Source organism: Budorcas taxicolor, chromosome 6 (assembly GCF_023091745.1).
Source record: "Budorcas taxicolor isolate Tak-1 chromosome 6, Takin1.1, whole genome shotgun sequence".
NCBI classification, from domain to species: Eukaryota; Metazoa; Chordata; class Mammalia; order Artiodactyla; family Bovidae; genus Budorcas; species Budorcas taxicolor.
In genome coordinates this window covers 55995550-56017212 of record NC_068915.1, presented here as the reverse complement: position 1 = coordinate 56017212, position 21663 = coordinate 55995550, and the positions used below count along the sequence as shown (strand labels likewise).

General features: G+C 37.4%; 1 protein-coding gene across 1 annotated transcript in view; it reads left to right on the top strand.

Annotated features, from left to right (window-relative positions):
- ARAP2 (ArfGAP with RhoGAP domain, ankyrin repeat and PH domain 2) overlaps positions 1-21663 on the top strand; it is a 187846-nt gene that overhangs the window by 121129 nt on the left and 45054 nt on the right. The window contains exons 23-27 of the mRNA XM_052642100.1: positions 3129-3276; positions 4756-4824; positions 7429-7503; positions 11583-11700; positions 21318-21446. Of these exons, the coding sequence (XP_052498060.1) occupies positions 3129-3276; positions 4756-4824; positions 7429-7503; positions 11583-11700; positions 21318-21446 (539 nt within the window). The remainder of the gene's footprint in view (positions 1-3128; positions 3277-4755; positions 4825-7428; positions 7504-11582; positions 11701-21317; positions 21447-21663) is intronic.

The following is a 21663-nucleotide window of genomic DNA, read 5'->3' as shown; positions in this document are numbered from 1 at the left end:
TCTATGATCCACCTCCCAGAATTCTGGAAATAAAAGCAAAAATGAACAAATGGGATCTAATTAAAATTAAAAGCTTCTGCACAACAAAGGAAAATATCAGCAAGGTGAAAAGACAGCCTTCGGAATGGGAGAAAATAATAGCAAATGAAGCAACGGACAAACAACTAATCTCAAAAATATACAAGCAACTTGTGCAGCTCAATTCCAGAAAAATAAACGACCCAATCAAAAAATGGCCCAAAGAACTAAATAGACATTTCTCCAAAGAAGACATACGGATGGCTAACAAACACATGAAAAGATGCTCAACATCACTCATTATCAGAGAAATGCAAATCAAAACCACAATGAGGTACCACTTCACACCAGTCAGAATAGCTGCGATCCAAAAATCTGCAAGCAATAAATGCTGGAGAGGTTGTGGAGAAAAGGGAACCCTCCTACACTGTTGGTGGGAATGCAAACTAGTACAGCCACTATGGAGAACATTGTGGAGATTCCTTAAAAAATTGCAAATAGAACTGCCTTATGACCCAGCAATCCCACTGCTGGGCATACACACCGAGGAAACCAGAATTGAAAGAGACACATGTACCCCAATGTTCATCGCAGCACTGTTTATAATAGCCAGGACATGGAAACAACCTAGATGTCCATCAGCAGATGAATGGATAAGGAAGCTGTGGTACATATACACAATGGAGTATTACTCAGCCGTTAAAAAGAATTCATTTGAATCAGTTCTGATGAGATGGATGAAACTGGAGCCGATTATACAGAGTGAAGTAAGCCAGAAAGAAAAACACCAATACAGTATACTAACACATATATATGGAATTTAGAAAGATGGCAATGACGACCCTGTATGCAAGACAGGAAAAAAAAGACGCAGCTGTGTATAATGGACTTTTGGACTCAGAGGGAGAGGGAGAGGGTGGGATGATATGGGAGAATGGCATTCTATCATGTATACTATCATGTAAGAATTGAATCGCTAGTCTATGTCTGACGCAGGATACAGCATGCTTGGGGCTGGTGCATGGGGATGACCCACAGAGATGCTATGGGGAGGGAGGTGGGAGGGGGGTTCATGTTTGGGAACACATGTAAGAATTAAAGATTTTAAAATTAAAAAAAAATAAAAAATAAATTGGAGATTAAAAAAAAAAAAAATTTGGATTGCATTCCTTTTTGTGATAAGGAGTGACTGATCCAATCTGTTTTAGGATGATAACCCATGTCCTGGGATTGATTGGGAAGAGGTTAGAACAGAGGCAAAGAAACCTACTTAAGACACAGTTTCTGTGTACTTCTGATGAGAAACCCTGAGTGGGAAGAGAATAAACTGGCTGAATATGGGACGCTTGCGGATACTAGTGTGGGAGCAGGGAAATAAAAGAAGAAAAGGAAAATACATAGTGGACATATTTATGCCAGTAATTCAGGCAGTTACAGAAACTGAAGAGGTGATAAGTGCTAGAGGAGAATGCTCAGGAGATGAGAATATTTGATAGTGTCATCAAAGTTTGAGAGGTCACTGTGGATAAAGTCAGATTGATTTAGCATTTACTTCTATCCATGCCCTAGATAACAGATCACTTCCTCCATGACTAATATTGACTTAATTCCCTTCACTATATATATTTATGTTACACACTGCAGTGTGATTAGGGGCTTTCCTAGTGGCTCAGTGGTAAAGAATCCATCTGCCAAGCAGGAGAGACATGTTCGATCCCCAGGTCGGGAAGATCCCCTGGAGGAGGAAATGGCAACACACTCCTCAACCCACTCCAGTATCCTCACCTAGGGAAACCCATGACAGAGGAGCCTGGCAGGCTACAGTCCATGGGGTCACAAAGTTGGACACAACTTACGACTAAACCGCCACCACCACAGTATGATTAACACAGTCTCTGGCTGTGGGATGCTTAGATTCTAATAGTAACAGAGGCAGACTTGCAGATAAAATTTCCAAATATTTATATCTAGTGTGATTTTAAAAAGTACAGAGTGGTTTTGCGAGGGATGCCCACAATTATGACATCCTTCTCTATTAACTTGCAATGCCTTTTGCATCTTATCAATCATACATGATGATCAAGCTTGCTCTGTCTCCCCTATGCAATTTGGTATTTCATTGTTTCTTACACTATCGTATATATTGCTGTCATATTTCCTTATTTTCCTTGTACCTACTAGAATCTTTGCCCTTTATAGTTAGGTGTACCTACCTAGTCTTGCTTTATTCCTTAGATAGAGTTGATCTCCCTTTTTTAGCATGTATTTTAGACATTCACAAAAGTAGACAGGCAATTGAGCAGCTGTTAAGTCTATAGTCAGTGATAGAATTAACTGATATTTCCATGGGCATCAGTTAGAGTTCTGCATTTTTATCATTGTAAATTTCCTTTTATTGGGGTGATGGCTATGGTTGTTTTCTTAATTACTTTGAACTTATAAAACATTCGTGAGTACTTGAAAGTTCTTTGTAAAACTGGTGTTGTAGCCTACTGATTGGGAGAATTGACTCTCTTCATGTCTGTTCATTGTAAAAGAGATTGCTTTCTGAGAGGTGTCTTATTTTGAATAACCATTCAAACACTTTTGACCATTTTCTCACCTGATAAGGATGGGCTGAGAAATTCAACAGTTGCCCTGAACTTTGAATTTGGAACTCTTTACTTTATGCCTCCCAATTTGTCATTCTTGCCTTATTTCCTGCTTACCTACTGCCCCCTGTCTCTCTTTTATTTATGCTTTCATCCTATAAGTCATTTGACACCTTTCTGCAAGCACACCTTTATGCCTTAGCTACAGGTTGTCACATCTGTAGAATTGTCTGGATATTGGGGAGGGGGGTCCTTCTTCTAAAGCGATGAGCAAGTAATGCTTTGTAACTTGTAGTAATATCTTCGACAGTAGTCTTTTCTAATGTTCTTAAACCTGAAGGATACTTGGAAAAAAGAACTATGTATTTTTCTTTAAATCACCACTCCACCTTTAATATCAGTGACTTTCAATATGTTTGTGTTTAAAAAATAAAAGAGGATAAATGAACATGAAGACATACATTTTATGAAATTTTCACATAGAAATGTGTTGTAACAAGTACTGCTTTTGTCTAACAGGGTTCAGAAATGCTCAGAAATCAATCACATGAGTGCCCACAATTTGGCCTTGGTTTTTTCCTCCTGTTTGTTTCAAACTAAGGGACAAACTAGTGAAGAAGTGAATGTAATCGAAGACTTAATTAATAATTATGTTGAAATTTTTGAGGTAAATATTTTATATCCTGCCCTTGTTAAAATAGTTTTGATGTTATTGTTTGCAAACAAAAATATATATTTTAGGATGTCTTTATTCATGTCTTTAGGAATATTTAAAAATAAAGGATAGGTACATGATCCTTCACTTTTCAGCTATAACTAGCATTTTAAGCTATAGCCATTCATTTAAATTTGGCTGCTTTTAAAGCTTTTTTACCATCTGGTGTCTGTTGCACAGAATACTTCTATTTATAGTGTTTTTATGTTTTTTTTTCTCAGTATGTGTATGCATTAAGTATGTCTACTTAGAGGTGTGAAATTATGAAATTCACAAATTCAGTAAATTACATCAGGCTGATAAATTTTGCAGTTGAAAGCATTTTAGAGTTTTTGTTTAGTTGTGCATGAATTGGAAAAAAAATTCTGAAGTAATATTTTGTGGTTTTTATTAAGTCATCTCTATTCTAATTATTGGACTTTTCAATTTGCTATTTTATGAAGTTCATATTTTCATGTTTCATCAGAAAACTCTTAGAATAGGGATAATTTCTTTTATTTCAAAGGAGTAAAAACAGAAGAAATAAGCCTAGGATTTGAATATGGTGGGGGGATGTAGGGGACCTGGGTGAAAGGTCCATTTCCACTGCCTGAATGTTTCTGCCATCTCAGTGTTGTCATTAAACCTTTCCAGGCATTCTGTTAAGTACTCTTGTACAAGACCCCTTCTTTTCCAGAATTGTGTCTTTACCAGATGATCAAATAGGTTAATGGTAATAGGTTAACTTTTGTAGTTCATACGTTCTTACAATAACTCCTCACAAGATTGCTTAAAAAAGGAAAAGAAAGTATATTTTAATAAAATAACAAAGTTCATATCTTAATTTATGTAGGAATGAACAGTTGTTGAATTCTCTTTGCTTCTTGATCTCCTTTTTATCTCTTCCTTTATGTGTCTACTGTTTTTGATCAATAGCAATGTCTTCACAATAGTTCTGATGCTGGGAAATGAAAGACTGAAAAAAAACATGTGTGGCTTTGCATGCTTTCTTGATTTTCTGTTTTTGTACTGTTATAGTAGTAAAAATGTTTATCTACATAGTTTTGTTAAGTCCAACTTTAACCAAAGGGTGGAAACTTCATAAGCCCTTAATGAACATTTCTGATAAAAGAAGTCTTTATTCTCAGTGTACATAAACTCTATTGAACCCTTCATCAGCCACTTTGCTTCTTAATGCACCTCAGCAAAGGGGATGCCACTGATGGAATGTGTAGCCTAAAGTGGCATCATCATAAGATATTCTGAACTTTATGAGCCTCTGTCTTGTTGATTTTATATCTGCCCTAGCTGTGTGGGCCCCTGCTGATGAAGATGGCCATTCTCATTTATTTTTAACATGTCAGTCTTTAAATTCCTGAAGAAAGTTATGTGAGGATGAGTACCATCACACCTTGTATTTTATTAGAATGTCCCAAATTATATTTTAAACAGGTTAAAGAAGACCAAGTCAAACAAATGGACATAGAGAATAGCTTTATTACCAAGTGGAAAGACACTCAAGTGAGTAGTAATAGTTAGATCTCCAATTTGAAAAAATTAAAAAAAAAAACAAAAACAACAAACAAAAAACTTTCATTGTAAGTAAACATTTGTTGTGTTTATTTTCAAATTCCTATTTGAAGCAAAGTAAAACTAATGGGGAAAAAAAACCTAGATAAAACAGTTTTGAAATTCTGTAGCATGACACATACAAAATGCCAAAGTATGCTAATGTAACGTTTTCAAAACACAGATGGAAAAGTTAGTTCCAGTCTTATCACAATGTCCTTTTTGAAATCAGTTTTCATTTATGAAGCACTATTGAAAATACCAGTGGATTTCAAAGGAAGCATTTAAAGTCAAAATAAATACTAAAATAAACAGAAAATTCAGACTCCCTAATGATTCTTTCTATTATGCTTTTGAAATTATAAGTTATTTCTTATATGCTTTTGCTTTGCATGCTCTTGGATGATTGCACTGGTGGGACTGTTTCTATTGTGCACTTCATAACATGTTAATTTATTTCTTAAGTTGACTTTTCTAGATCTTCCTTACTGTCCTCGGTTGCATCATATTGGATTTGTGTGTTCAGGTTGCACTACTGCTTTTCCAGGGTACCTTTCCTTGTTTGATGAATATTCACGGGACTTTTTTGAGGCTGGCTTTGTCTTCTAATAACTAGCAATTATAGTGGATTCAGGGTACCAGTGTAGATAAGACAAATGGGTCAAATAAATTCTCTTTGTAGGTACACTTAGAGTATGAGGTGAATGCTTTCTTATTAATCAAACACTAAGTGCACTTCATTCCTGAAATACACACAACTACTTTAGAGAAATTGTCAGAGCTATCATTCCATATGAGAGAGATGAGGAAAGGCTTTCGTTCAAATGCGTAGATCCCCTAGTACCAGTGAAAAGTGAAAGTATTAGTCACTCAGTCATGTCTGACTCTTTGTGAACCCATGGACTGTAGCCCGCCAGGCTCCACTGGCCATGGAATTCTCCAGGCAAGAATACTGAAGTGGGTAGTCGTTCCCTCCTCCAGGGATTCTTCCCGACCCAGGGATCGAACCCAGGTCTCCCACACTGCAGGCAGAGTCTTTACCATCTGAGCCACCAGGGAAGCCCACTACTGTGACATTAATTCTGTAAGAAAGTGTTTCTTCCATTTTGACCCAAAGTAATTAATGCAGCCTCCAGATGAGTTAGCAGTAACGCTAAAAAAAATGTGGCTCATTAGCAGTTGGTTCTCTTAGATTCTTGCTTTTTGGAGAGAGTTTCAGATATGAAGCAAAGCATTGTGTGAGCCTAAGGGTAATCTTTGGCAGCGCTATCTATATGGTTATTGGATAAAGTATGAGTGCCATTCTGCAGTTTTATCATTTGTATTCATACTGCAATAAAGAAATGAGTCTTGAACACTTTCTAATTAAGTAGAAGTAAGTATTGCTAAAATAAGAAAAGAATTGTCTATAAAATAAAGCAATTCGGAAGAAAAGTAGAACAGTTTGGAAAAAATCTGTTGTTTTGCTGGAGTTTTTCTCCAGTCCATTCAAAACTTGTCTGAAGTAGTTTTTTGACAGACTCTAAGTCTTATTCCTGTTTGATTTTCTGAGCTATTCTTGTTTTTGGCTACACTGTATGAATTCTTTGTGTTTGCTTTTTTAATTTTTAAAATGTGTCCTTCCCGGAGAGTTGTTTATACAAACACAGGGGAAAGTAAAAATGTCAACTGTATCTTTTCTTCCATAGCATTTTTATGTAGCTCTAAACATAAGGAGGAAAAATTGGAAATAAGCTTTGCTAAGCCTGTAGTGTCAGAATAACTATGAACAGCTCTTCAGAGTACATTTTTAATGTTTGCCCCATAAATTTACTCGGCAGGTTTTATTCTGAGGCAAATTTAACTTTGAAATGATCGTTTCTCCATTATGATCTTTTTCTAAAAATGAGTGATGGATGTGACTTCTGAGTGATTACATAACTTAAGGGAATTTCTGAAAAAAGCAACTCAAAATATTTTTCATAGATTTGTTTGGTTCTCTGTTAATCTTCTTCACATGATTCTGTCAATCTACCTAGTGACATCTTATGCTTTGTATTGCCTGCCTTGTGTATTCTTCACTTAGTGTGTCTTCTTAGGTATAATAGTGACCCAAATAACCTAGCACTTGATGTTTGGCTAAAGGTAATTAAAATAAAAATTTTATTATATTCTTATATTCTGTCACTTCACTTTTAATTCTTATTGCTAAGTATACATTTTCTATTTGTAATTTTAATACAGCTCTGACCTAATTTATCTTCAAATTTCGATTTTTGGCCTTACCATCTCTTTCTACTGTAGCCAGTTAAGGGTATGTGGGGACACTATACTTTTGAATAAAAGACAAGAAAAATGGTATGTGATTGTGTTTGCTGATTATATCATTTGTGTAGATACCTCATCCTTAACTGTATCCAGAAAATGGGTATCCTTATGTTCTTAACAGGGAGATTGATCCCATTTCATTGTTATAAAATTTCTAGAAATATGACTAGGACTTTTGAACCATCTTAAGTATTGTGTGTGTCCTTGCAACGTACTTACATTTGCTGTCTTCGCATCTGCCCTTTTTAGGTTTCCCAGGCTGGAGATTTGTTAATTGAAGTATATGTAGAAAGAAAGGAACCTGACTGCAGTATTATAATTCGGGTGAGTCCCAAATATGGAATGTAAAGAATACTGTTGAGAATCATAACTGTTAGCATTAGTCTACGTATCTTGAATTTTCCATTGTTTTTTCTCTCTTATATGTCCAATTCAAATCATGACAAGTGTGACTCTTCCTGCCAATATCCTCTGGGAATCCCATGTTTTAGTCATTTGGAGACCACCCTTTGTTCTTCTGGTTGTGGTTAGGATGTTCTATAGGTTCTGTAGAACAGCCTGAGCTCTAACATCTGCTGCTCATCTTCCTACCTTCTTGACAGGAGACAACGGATATACTCCCATCTGAGTCTCTATTTGCTTACCTTTCTAGTGAGGGAAGATTACAGTATTTATATAATAGCATTAATTTGAGGACTTGGTAAGATCCTGCCTGTAAAACACTTAGCAGATATCATGGTACATAGTTCAGTTCAGTTGCTAAGTCGTGTACAGCTCTTTGTGACCCCATGGACTGCAGCACACCAGGCCTCCCTGTCCCTCACCAACTCCTGGAATTTACTCAGAATCATGTCCATTGAATCGGCGATGCCATCCAACCATCTCATCCTCTGTCGTCCCCTTCTCCTGCCTTCAATCTTTCCCAGCATCAGGGTCATTACCAATGAGTCGGTTCCTCGCATCAGGTGGCCAAAGTATTGGAGTTTCAGCTTTAGCATCAGTCCTTCCATTGAATATTCAGGACTGATTTCCTTTAGGATGGACTGGTTGGGTCTCCTTGCAGTCCAAGGGACTCTAAAGAGTCTTCTCCCACACCACAGTACAGAAGCATCAATTCTTTGGTGCTCAGCTTTCTTTATAGTCCAACTCTCACATCCATACACGACTACTGGAAAAACCATAGCCACGTGGTACATAAGTGCTTAATAAATAACAACTAGTATATAAATCCCCCATCCTTGTATCCTAGACTTTGTTGATGTTTCGTCACTAAGTTGTGTCCAACTTTTTGCGACCCAATGGCCCACCAGCCTCCTCTGTCCATAAGATTCTCCTGCCAAGAATACTGGAGTGGGTAGCCATTCCCTTCTCCAGAGAATCTTCCCAACCCAGGGATTGAACCTGCATCTCCGGCATTGGCAGGTGGATTCTTTACCGCCGAGCCACCGGGAAAGCCGATCCTAGACTTTAACTTCCAATATTTCAGTGTACTGGAATATGAAATAACTCTTCTCTTCCTTGATAACTTTACTTAACCATTTGTTTTGAATTTAAAAGATCCTTTTCATGTTACCATAGTCTGTACTTAGCCTTAAGAGAATAAGACTGCTTTCTTTGTGCATAGGATAGACATGCTGCCATCTCACAGTAGAAATTCAGTTTTAGCTTCTTAGCTTTTTTAAAGTGCAATATAAAACAGAGTCTTAAATATTTCTGGAGTTTAGTTATGTCAAAGATACTGTAATTATTATTTTATATATGTTTAATGATTACATACGGGGATATTCTCAGTTGGCACAGTGGTAAAGAATCCACCTGCAGTGCAGAAGATGCAGATTCTATACCTGGGTCAGGAAGATCCCCTAGAGGAAGAAATGACAATCCATTCTAGTATGCTGCCTGGACAGTCCCATGGACAGAAGAGCCTGGTGGTTACAGCCCATGGGGTTGCAAAGGGTTGGACAAACTGAGCGACTAAGCACACACACGCACAAATGATTACATATGATTTGACACTGGTTACTCAGCTGTGGAACTAACACGAGCTGCCTTGCACTCCTTGGCCACATCTGTTTGTTATGCTGAACATGTGATGTTGATCACAGGGGACATGAGGAAGTAGTAGAGATATCTCGGCATATGTCTTATCACTTATGCTGAAAGGGATAGTGAAAGCACGTGACTTAACTTCACTTACCCGTAAACTCTTCACTGTTGTTGTTAAGTCACTCCAGTCGTGTCCGACTCTGTGCGACCCCATAGACGGCAGCCCACCAGGCTCCCCCGTCCCTGGGATTCTCCAGGCAAGAACACTGGAGTGGGTTGCCATTTCCTTCTCCAATGCATGAAAGTGAAAAGTGAAAGTGAAGTCACTCAGTCATGTCCGACCCTCAGCGACCCTATGGACTGCGGCCTACCAGGCTCCTCCATCCATGGGATTTTCCAGGCAAGAGTACTCGAGTGGGGTGCCATTGCCTTCTCCAATAAACTCTTCACTAGTTCATTTTAATTTTATCTAATAGAGACATACCAGAAGTTATTAAAATCAAGCAAAATTTGTATTTTAAGTATATTAACATAAAAGAGTGTCCAGTTTCACCCACGAAAATACTAAATTCTCTTGAAAAACATAGCAAAAACTATACAAAAATAAACATCCAGTTAGTGCTTAAGACTCTGCACAGCTCTTATATTTATTTCAGCCAATCATTACCTCAACCCAAGGAGGTAGGTGAAGCAGTGATGTCTCACATTCATATGAGTAGAAATGGGAATTAATAACATTAAGGCCTGGATGCAAACATTAGTCATGATATTCCAAGTCTGATGTTCATTATTTCGGTTTGTATATCACTTAGAGTAATTAATTCCAAAGTGTGTTTTGTAGAGTTCTAGGTGTTCTGAAGAGGGGCCTTGGGTATCACCTGGAACATATAGGAACATATGGAAACAAGGAAATGAGTTCCAGTCTTCCATTCCTATGTCAACCTGAGGAACTCCCTGCCGACTATTTCACTAGTTTTGTTTCTCAGTAATTATTTTTTTAAGGAAGGGCTATACTTCTTAAAATATTGTAAAGCCATTCTGATGAGCGACATCACTAAAGTCATTCATCTACTAAGGTTTCTATTCCTGAACATTCTCTGCTTTTGCCATATGCTAATTTTTTTTTCTTTTAAGGCTGTACTACATTGACCTCTTCTAAACAGCAAATAATGGACTTCACTGCATCGTTAATATATTCCAAGTCAGCGTTAGTCGCTCAGTCATGTCCCAGCTCTTTGTGGCCCCATGGACTGTAGCCCGCTAGGCTCTCTCTAGTCAAGAATACTGGACTGGATAGCCATTCCCTTCCCCAGGGGATCTTCCTGACCCAGGAATTGAACCCAGGTCTCCCGCTTTTCAGGCAGAATCTTTACCATCTGAGCCACCAGGGAAGCCTAATATATTCCAAAGGTATTCCACGAACTCCAAAAGACAGACTATATGAGTTACCTCTAATGAAAGATGTTTTATATTATTTATATATGTGCAATATGCTTATGATCAATAAGGGACAGGAGAAATGGAAATGAGCACATTTTCTAAGAAATTTTTAATAGGTGCATGCTTGTGCTGAAAACGTGGAAAGGAGGTGGCAGCTGCAGTATTCTAACGCTGAAATCATGTTCTATTTGTTTAGCATTGTAACTAAATTCTAACGGGAGAAAGCCAACTTGCTTTTGGCCAGCATGCCTGTAAGACTGGTAAAAACAAAAACAGGGAGAAAGCAAATGAGAAACCCCCAAAGTCCCTGAAGAAGGTGGGGTACTTATGCAGTGGCCCGAACCTCTGAAGCTCTCGGAGAGCCAACTCCCAGGCTGACTCTGCAGACTCTGCCCTTGGCCTGAAAGCAGGCTTTGGCAGCCCAGCATCTGTCACTTGGCGTGGCGGGGCACACCACACACCACTAAACCTGGGGCTTTTTGGCATGGTGGACCGCAGTCAACTGTGTATAATTTAGAACCCAAACCAAATACCTGAGCCATTTTGAACTCCTGATTATAGAACTGAGTGAAAAGATTTTTGCCTACAAGGCCATAGGATCCAATATCTGTGGACAGTCTTTCTGAGTATGACTAGGCATCTTCCTTTTTTGAGTTATTTAATTGTTCACTGAGTTAAAAACAAAAAAAATTCTTCCCGATTATATGGGCACTTTTTACACATACATGAAAATGTGTTACATTATGGAGAAGATCGGAATAAGCTGTTTCCCCTAGGTGCTTGGAGAAACTGCTTAAACGTACTAAGAGGACACATAGTATCATTAGGTGGTAGATGGCAGGCAGGTGTTACTGCCCTAGCATAAGGCCACTTCTGTTTTTGATGTATATTCTGAAGAAATTTTGCTTCTCTTGCAGATATCTCCTGTGATGGAAGCAGAAGAGTTAACTAATGACATATTAGCAATAAAAAATATAATTCCAACAAAAGATGATATTTGGGCCACATTTGAAGTCATAGAAAATGAAGAGCTCGGTAAGTGGTTCTCATGCTAGGGATTTTTAAATTCCTTAGAGTGTGAAGAAACACTACTTTTCTGAAAAATCATTACTAACATTTTATGTTTTTATAAAGTTTCACATCCTGTTATGACTCCCCTTCTACTTCAGTGCATGCATTGATATATGTTGGTGCTACTTGAGGTTGCCCTCCTATGATTTTATTATTAAAATAATTGGATTGTTTTATTGACTGTAAGTTTATAGTGTAAAATATTAGTCATATATGTTGCTGCCTCAGGAAATAAGGCTTCATTTTTAAGAACAGGCAGTGTGATTTGTAACAATATTCTAAATGTCACCACCACCATCCAGCTTATTCCACGTTATTCCTGTATGCTGCTTATTTAACAAGGATACTGATTTAAAAGATTATTATTTTAAAAACTAATTTGTTTTAAGCCTAGCAGAAGGTTCCTTTTAAGTTTTATACTTTTTCATCTATCTTTAGTAGAATGGATCAGATAGTTTGTCATTTTTTTTAAATCTCATGTACAGAAGAATAAAGAGAGCTTTTAAAATGCGTTGACCACCCCAAGAATAATAAGCCTAACATTCTTATGATACCATTTGGTTTTAAATACCTCTAGGAAAAAAAAAAATGCAGAATGTCTTTGTATCTTGACCATCTGTCTAGTTGATACCTGCTTAGGTCTTGGGACTCTTTCAAGTATAGATGTCAAACTGCCAAAAGTAAAATCTTGACACCTGCAAGCTCAATACAAAAATTAAAATTGAACATTAAAAATACCTCATTGTGTATTATTAAGAGTCTTATAATCAGTGTTAGAATGACATGGGGATTATCAAATACTTTGTCTTTCATTATTCCATCTTGATGTTTTTATTCCTTTATTCTTTTTATCATGCACTATTCTTTAAAAATGTAATTTGTTTTAAAACACTACTTTCCAATATTCATTGCCAGGATTCAGTGCCACTGGTCCTTTGGTGTCAGTTCACACTGTCTCCCCCACAGTCAGGCTCAGTCTGGCCTCTCATAAAAGCTGTTTTGCCCAGTTACTCCAGCAACCCCCCACCTGCCAAGTCCAGTGGATTTACTTCTGGCTTTACTTTGCTTGTTCTCACTGTAGGATTTATTGCTAATAACCATTCCCTTTTACTTGAAACACATTCACTCTGTTCTCATTGCTGCTTTTGATTCTCTTCCTAGTGCTGGAATTGTTTTATCTCATTTGTCAATTCTTCTTCCTCTATCCCCAAATAGTGGGTTTCTGCTGCTCTGATCTTTTTTACCATCTTTTCTCATTTTGCTTTCTTTATAAGACAATCACTATGGAAGACAATCACTTCTATACCTTGCGCTTGACTAACATACAAGAAGGTGTTGCCCAAGTGTGCCTTTATTCCTCCCCTTCTGGCTCCTTTGTTTACCTCCTTTAAAACCCAGACTAAGGGTTCCATCACACTTTGTCTTGTCGTTTCTGTTTGTTTGTTTTTTTATGGTGCCTATCACATGGATTTATTTTTGTCTTTCTTGATGAGAGCTCTTTAGAGGGAACAAGGGACTCTGTTTCTATCTCTAGTACAGAGTTTATCTCTGACAACAGTGCCTAATAACAATTGCTATGCAATTAAAATCTTTTGCATAAGTGAAGTACAATTTTGTATTACTGTATAGTTCAATAGTGGTAAAGTCTTGACTTTGGTTGTTTAATTTTAAGGAGAAGTCAGTAGGTTACCAGCTTCATTTATGAGTAAAAGATAACTGTCAGCACTACTGCCTAAATTATTTTGTAAATCACAAATAGGTTTATATTATTTTAAAATCATTTAAAACCCTTTTATTATTGGAGAAAGTCTCATCAATAAGTTGTACTGGAAAAACTGGACAGCCACATGTAAAAGAATCAAATTAGAACATTTTCTTACACTGTATATAAAAATAAATTTAAAATGGATTCAATACTTAAATGTAAGACTTGAAACCTTAATACTCCTAGAAGAGAATGTAGGCAGAACACTGTTTGACATAAATGGTAGCAATATCTTTTGGGTCTGTCTTCCAAGGCAAAAGAAACAAAAGAAAAAATAAATAGTGCTGAATAATTGACGCTTTTGAACTGTGGTGCTGGAGAAGACTCTTGAGAGTCCCTTGGACTTCAAAGAGATCCAACTAGTCCATCCTAAAGGAGATCAGTCCTGAGTGTTCATTGGAAGGACTGATGTTGAAGCTGAAACTCCAATACTTCGGCCACCTGATGTGAAGAGCTAACTCATTGGAAAAGACCCTGATGCTGGGAAAGATTGAAGGCAGGAGGAGAAGGGGATGACAGAGGATGAGATGGTTGGATGGCATTACCGACTCAGTGGACATGAGTTTGGGTAAACTCCGGGAGTTGGTGATGGACAGGGATACCTGGCATGCTGCGGTCCATGTGGTCACAAAAAGTTGGACACAACTGAGCTACTGAACTGAACTGAGTTAAACTTCATAGCTTGTATACAGCAAAGAAAACCATCAAGAAAAATGAAAAGACAACCTACAGAATGGGAGAAAGTATTTGCAAATCATACATCTGTTAAGAGGTTAATAGCCAAAATATCTAAAGACCCCTACAAATCAATAGCAAAAAAAAAAAAAAAAAATCCACAAACAATTCAATTAAAAATGGGCAGAGGATCTGAATAGACATTTTTCTGAAGGAAACATGCAGATGGCCAACCAGTGCATGAAAAGATGCTTAGCATCACTAGTCATCAGAGAAATGTATTGCTAAATCAAAACCACAGAGATATATCATCCCACAGTTGTCAAAATGGCTGTCATCAAGAAGTCTATAAATAGCAAATGTTGGTGAGGACGTGGAGAAAAAAAGAACCCTAGTATAATGTTGATTATGTAAATTGGTACAGGCAGTATGGAAAACAGTGTGGAGGTTCCTCAAAAAAGCTAAGAATAGAATTACTGTCTGATCCAGCAGTTCCATTCATGGGTACATATCTGGAAAAGACAAAAAATGTGATTTGAAAAGATACATGCTACCCAGTGTTCACAGTGGCATTATTTACAAATATGCTTGTAGACTAGCAACCACTGGGAGATCTCAAAGGACTCCTTAGCTCTTAGATAGCTGATGGTCTCCTCTATGCTTCTCTTGCTGTTGATTTTTTAGGAAGTCAACAGCAGAACAATGAATCATGGATTTGGGGTAGGCATCCTCTCCCTACCCGTTATTCTCTCAAGTGTTGAGTTAAAGGATATCCCCATGTCTCAGTTCTGGAGGTCTGTGCCTTTGAGCATTGACCCTCCAAAATGAGAGGAATAAACCAAATGGGTGAGGATAGGAAGAAATTAAATATATAGCTGGTACAGAGATTGCACTGTATCTGGAAATACTCTTTTTAAATTTCTTCTGGGAAAATGAAGGGATGCTTATCCTGAAAATGACTAATTATCAACTTGCATGTGCCAATTAGTATATCACAAATGGTAACACTGGAGTCAGGTGTTGGTTTTTTTTTTTTTTTCCGGTTCCTTCTCACTAAAGAAAAGTTGATGAAACTATAAAAAGACTAGGAGACTTCAAGCTGTTTTGAATGGTAAATGTCCAGATATATAATCAAAGGAACACCCCATGTACATCAAGAAAGAGTACATCTGATGGAGTTAGGAATTCAAATTGGCATGGTCTTAATGTTTGGTCAACCATTCAAGTTGAAATTGCCTGAAGAGAAAACTAAGATTATTTTTACTGCTTTTAGAGGAACACAGCTAAGAAAGCAACAAAGGGACCTGTGATTATGTTGACTTCCTGGAGCAGATGGGACCTGTGGAGCCACCTGACCTTCTGAAATGTTAAGAGCTTTATTTCTAGTAACATGCAGGGAAGATAAAGTGAAATGTAAAAAGAAGATAAAAGTGAAGGCATTGGTAGTCCATAAGATCGTGGTTGATAGGAAGAATGTCAGCAGGGAATTGGTGCTTTTTCTAACGTACATATAAATCCTCCAAGTAACCAAAGCAACCAAAAATAAATAAATAAGTAAATGAGTAAATAAGCAAGTGAACCAAAAGCGCTGGATTTTATTTTCACTGCCTGTAAACTTTAAAACAATAGTTTTCTACCTGGTCATTTCCAGTGTCTCCTTTGTATAATAGATATTTTGTTTGTTCCCTTTACTATCTTCAGAGACTCTACTAGAGTGGGTAGCATTCCCTTCTCCAGGGGCTATTCCTGATCCAGGGATCAAAACCAGGTCTCCTGCATACAGAGAGATTTTTTACCATCTGAGCCAGGGAAGCCGATGGAAGTGCTCTGGCCTTCCTATATGATTGAAGATAATGAAAATAGATTCTTAAGTTTATAAATGGAATTATCATAGATGTGGTAGCTACAAATTCAGACTGATATAAGCATGTCAATTTGTGACTCATGTATCATTAGCAGAATTGCCATCATTGGTGAAATGGTGTCTTTGTTTAGCCTGCTATAACGGAATTGGGGTCTTCCCTGGTGGCTCAGATGGTAAAGTATCTGCCTACGATGTGGGTAGGCCCGGGTTCGATCCCTGGGTTGGGAAGATCCCCTGGAGAAGGAAATGGCAACCCACTCTAGTACTCTTGCCTGGAAAATCCTACGGGCAGAGGAGACTGGCAGGCTACAGTCCATGGGGTTGCAAAGAGTCGGACACGACTGAGAGACTTCACTTCACTTCACTTCATAACAGAATTACAAAGGAGAAATTTATTTCTTACATTTCTGGAGGCTAGGAAGTCCAAGACCAAAGTGCCAGCAGACTTGTTGCTTGGTGAAGGCCTGCTTCTTGGATGACAGATGGCCATCTTTTCACTGAATCTTCACATGATGAAATGGAACTTCGTGGGATTCCTTTTATATAAGAGCATGAAGCCCATTGGGGCTTCCCTGGTGGCTCAGGGGTAAAGAATCTGCCTGCCAGTGCAGGAGACACGAGTTCAATCCCTGGGTCTGGAAGATCCCCTGGAGGAGAATATGGCAACACATTCCAGTATTCTTGCCTGGGAAATCCCATGGACAAAGGAACCTGGTGGGCTACAGTCCATGGGGTCATAGAGTCAGACACAACTTAGCAACTAAACAACAACAAACCCATTTAGGGGGACTCTGCCCTCATGATTTAATCACCTCCCAAAGGCCCTTCCATCTGATACTGTCACATTGGGAATTATTTCAACCTGTGAATTGGGGGAATAGGGAAACATCCAAGCCACAGCAGGTGGTAAACAACTCTTAGCAAAATTCTGACAAAATACGATTATTACTTTTTTCTTTTTTTTGCCTTTGTAGTAGTCAAGATTCATGGAAAAAATACATCATGTTAAATCCACATAGAATATTTTTAGAATTTATATTAAGGCTAGCTAGATTCTAAGCTGTTAGTTTATAAGTAGCATTTCCTTCTATATAAGTGTCTGAGACATTGGAAACTTGTACTAGACAGAGAACAAGTCTTTTCTTTGTCTCATCCTTTGAAAGATGCCAAGCATTCTTGACCCACTGCCACCAGTGGGTCCTGGTGCCACTGGGTCCTGATGGCCAGGACAAGCTGAAACCCATTTTTTACCATACTTCTGGTATTTTAATGCTTCACTTTAAGAATGAACCGATACCCTACCAATGTAGCACTCTACCCTTTAGTTCCTTCACATGCTGAAAAAAGTTAACTGCTCATGGGCCTCATTTAAGTGGGCTTCCTCACTGAGAGGCTCAAATTGGTGAAGTAGCTACTGTCTACATAGCAGCATCATAACAAAATGTTCTCTTCCTGCTCATATCTACCATGAGATGGAAGATCAGTTCATTTTTATTCAGTCTTTCTGGTCTGTCTCTTGATTGACAGGGTGCTGGCATCCTCTGAGAGACTTGCATGGCTCTAGATTTGACACTAAAATTTTAGTTGTTAAGGAGGTCATAATTGTCTCTGCAAATCCTATGTCATTACTGCCAGAAATTTAAGGATAACACCAATTGTTTCAGGTGGAAATGCATAGTTCTCTGTTTAACAAGGGAGGCCAGGTTTAATTCTACAGACAAGATTTTAAAATATTGAGAACATGACTTACCTAGCTAAAGAACCATCTCCACACCCTGTTCTTAAATAATTACGCTGAATTTTCAGCAAAAAATTTAATGTTCTAGATAGTGTAAGTGTGTGCATGCTAAGTCACTACAGCCATGTCCCTCTCTTCATGACCCTGTAGACTGTAGCCCACCAGGTTCCTCTCTCCATGTGATTCTCCAGCGAAGAATACTGAAGTGGATTGCCATCCCCTCCTCCAGGGATAAACAGTGTACAAATCAGGTTTTTGGTTTTTTTCCCCTAGTAATACCCTAATGCCAGCTGACTTATGTAATTTATCATGATAGATGGTTGTAAATATAACTATTAACAAAATCTTGTTTACTTGTAGGAATTTATATTCCAACAGCATTTGATGACTCAGTCTATTTTTCCTGTCTCTTACCTCTTTTATAATTGTGTCATTTCACAGTCTAATAAATATTTATCTTTTCATCCTATTTTTCAGCTCAATTTTTATGCAGGAACTTGGTTCTTCAGGATTTTCACTCTCTTGAATTAATATCGATGAAAAACATACTTGGCTAATTTTTGCAAATCTATATCTGCTTCTCTCTCTGCTGTGATATATTTCAGTATAACTAAGAGTACCTTTGAGGTATCACTATTGTATCTACTGGTAATAGTGACCCTCTTTAATACAAGTGTTCTAATATTTGGAAGTCTCATTACAAATTCTTGTAATAAAGGAGAGTAAGCTTTTATTTCAATCCAGGTAGTTTTGCAGTTAAGAATAGCATTCCTACCTCCAAGCTAACTGCAGTATGATGAATTTCTTGACATAAAGGATGTTGAAACTATCTTATTTACTTACTATCTTCTCACTAAGTATAGGAAAGTGAAGGAGAAAGTGTGAATTGACATTGTTTTTCACTTTGCATGTATTACCTTTTGTCCTCAGGAATATCTTAGTGAGTTGATACTTTTTCCCCAAAATTACTTATGTGAAAATCATCATGGGGAGGTTTACATATCTGTACAAAGTAAAACCAAGTGAAATAGTTATGATTTGGAGCTTGGGGCTGTAAAGTCAGATAGATTTGAGAATCCAGTCTCTGTCCCTCACTTGAATCAGCTGTTTGATTTTAGGCAAGTAGATGAACCTCTCTGATTCTTGGGTTCTTTTACATGTAATATAAATAATGATAACTTGTAATGAAAAGTGTTCTAAGAGTTGAAAACAGCAACTGATGTAAGGTAACCAGTATATATTATGTTGATGCATAGTTGTTATTCTAGAAATGGCAACTGTTAACAGGATAAGTAGCATCCCAGAGTTTTGCAAGTAGTGTCCCATGATTTTAGCCAAACCTTTTATAAATTTATTTTAGAAAACAGGATTAATGTAGCACAAAAGATTTTGCCTGATTTTCAAAGAAGTATATATGTCTGCTGATCCATTTACAATTACTTACTGTTAATTTATGGATTACCGTAGAAATTTGTAAGGTATTTTTTTCCCCAAGTATTTATTATTGAACATCTATTATGTACTCAGCACTCTGCTTTGTGAAAGGGATATATTTATAAATAAGAAATAGGTTTGCCTCCCAGATGTATGACTTAGTTGCTCTGTGTTTTTTGGTTTTTTTTTTTTAGTTGTTGTTTGCAATCACCATCACAGTGCCTAAGGTTTACACCAAGATGCACGGAATGCAGAACTGCATTTCACTGTACTGACTAGAAAGCAAAAGCTGTATAGTTATTTACACTGGAAGGAAAAAAACCAGTTCCAGAATGCTGTGCGAATAAAAGGGAGACCAGTACTAAAGAGACTGTGATACATTTGGTTTTTTTTATTACTTGTGACTTTATGTATATAGCATGAGTAATATACAAGTGTGATGCTGTTGACATGAACTTTGTTGTTTGTTATTGGCATTACTACTTTAACCAAAAACAAAAACCCTAGTAGGAGATTATAAAAGAGTTGAGTTGACTTATAAAGGCTGTGGTACCAGGAAACTTACATCAACATCTTCACATTAGAGTTTATGTTCTTGCTATTTCAATTATGCTATTTTCAGTACACTATGAAAAGACTCGATTTTTTTCTCCCCCAGCATATGCTTCTGTTACAAGATTTTATTAAGTGATTGGCATATTTTGACCAGGCTTCCCAGGTGGCACTAGTGGGAAAGAAGCCACCTGCCAATGCAGGAGACTCGGGTTCGATCCCTAGGCTGGGAATAGGAAATGGCAACTCACTCCAGTATTCTTGCCTGGAAAATCTCATGGACAGAGGATCCTAGCTACAGTTCATGAGGTTGCAAAGAGTCAGACATGACTGAGCACGCATGCATGCACACATGCATATTTTGATCAGCAAAAAACTTTCCTATGAAATTTTGATTGTAATTGTAAAAACCTGTGGGGTTTTTTGGTTAATTAACTCTATGCTAAGAACTTGTGATATATTTTAAAGTATGGTTGCATAAAACAGAATATATATGGATGAGTATTTATCAAGGAGAAATTGTGAAGATGCGACCAACTTTTTGCTTGTTAGCCTATTATATGTACTGTTAATGGATAATATTGCTGCATAATGTTTCTGATTGATATTTCCACTAATAGTTAAACAGAAATTACTCAGTACTGTTTGATAAGGATTATCTTCTGTTCTTTTTGAAGTTATACTTTATAATTTCATATAAGTTGATTATCAGCTATAAGTTGTCCACTAGTGTTGATCAGAAATTATGCTAGTCTTGTTGGGATAAACAAAGGATTTATACTTAGTACTGGACCAATTACTAGTACTTTTACAAATATTTAATTGTGTATGCAAACAGGCATTTTTCCATAAGCAAACTAGAATGTTGTTTAAAAAGTAGAGTAATTCACTAATTTGTTGTACAGAAAGGTAGCTTTTGTCTGAGATTTTTATATAAAGAATGCTATGCTCTGCTGTGCTTGGTTGCTCAGTTGTGACTGACTCTTTGCAACCCCATGTACTGTATGTAGCCTGCCAGGCTCCTCTGTCCATGGAAATTCTCCAGGCAAGAATACTTGAGTGGGTTGCCATGCCTTCCTCCAGGGGATCTTCCCAACCAGGGATTGAACCGAGGTCTCCCACATTGCAGGCAGATTCTTTACCCTCAGAGCCACCAGGGAAGCACATGAATACTGGAGCACATAGCCTGTCCCTTCTCCAGGGGATCTTACCAACTCAAGAATCAAACTGGGGTCTCCTGCATTGCAGGCAGATTCTTTACCAGCTGAGCTACCAGAGAAGCCTCATCTAAAGAATAACACCTATGAATTTTTTTTTAAAGTAGTTTAATAAAAAACAGATGTCCCTGCACAGATTTATTTATACAGTGAATTTTATTACATGCTGTTCCAGGTCTTAGGGTATCCTGTATGTAGTACTAGCACTATTCTTGTGTACTATAAGATACAGTCATGCTTGTTGTAATGCACAGAGCTTTTTAAAAGGACGTTTAAATTTTATAATAAAAAAAAGTTAAGATTTTTTTGGTGATTTGATTTTGCTTTTTTTTGCAGAACGTCCTCTTCACTACACAGAAAATATATTGGAACAGGTGCTTCGATGGAGTTCATTAGCTGAACCTGGCTCTGCTTATCTTGTAGTGAAGAGATTCTTAACCATTGACACAATTAAACACTATAATGGTAGGTGCTGCTATTTCACATTCCAACTGTGATTGAAAATTCAAGTGGTTAAAGGACAATTATTATGGCACAAGTGTTACTTGAAAATGTAAAAAATGGGTAGCTAAATGCAGAATCTACTAACATGTTATTGCAGAATAGAAAGAAGAATATATAGACCAAGTGCCATGATCAGATTTTCCCAGTGGGTAGCACTGTGATATTAGGTGGTTATTTT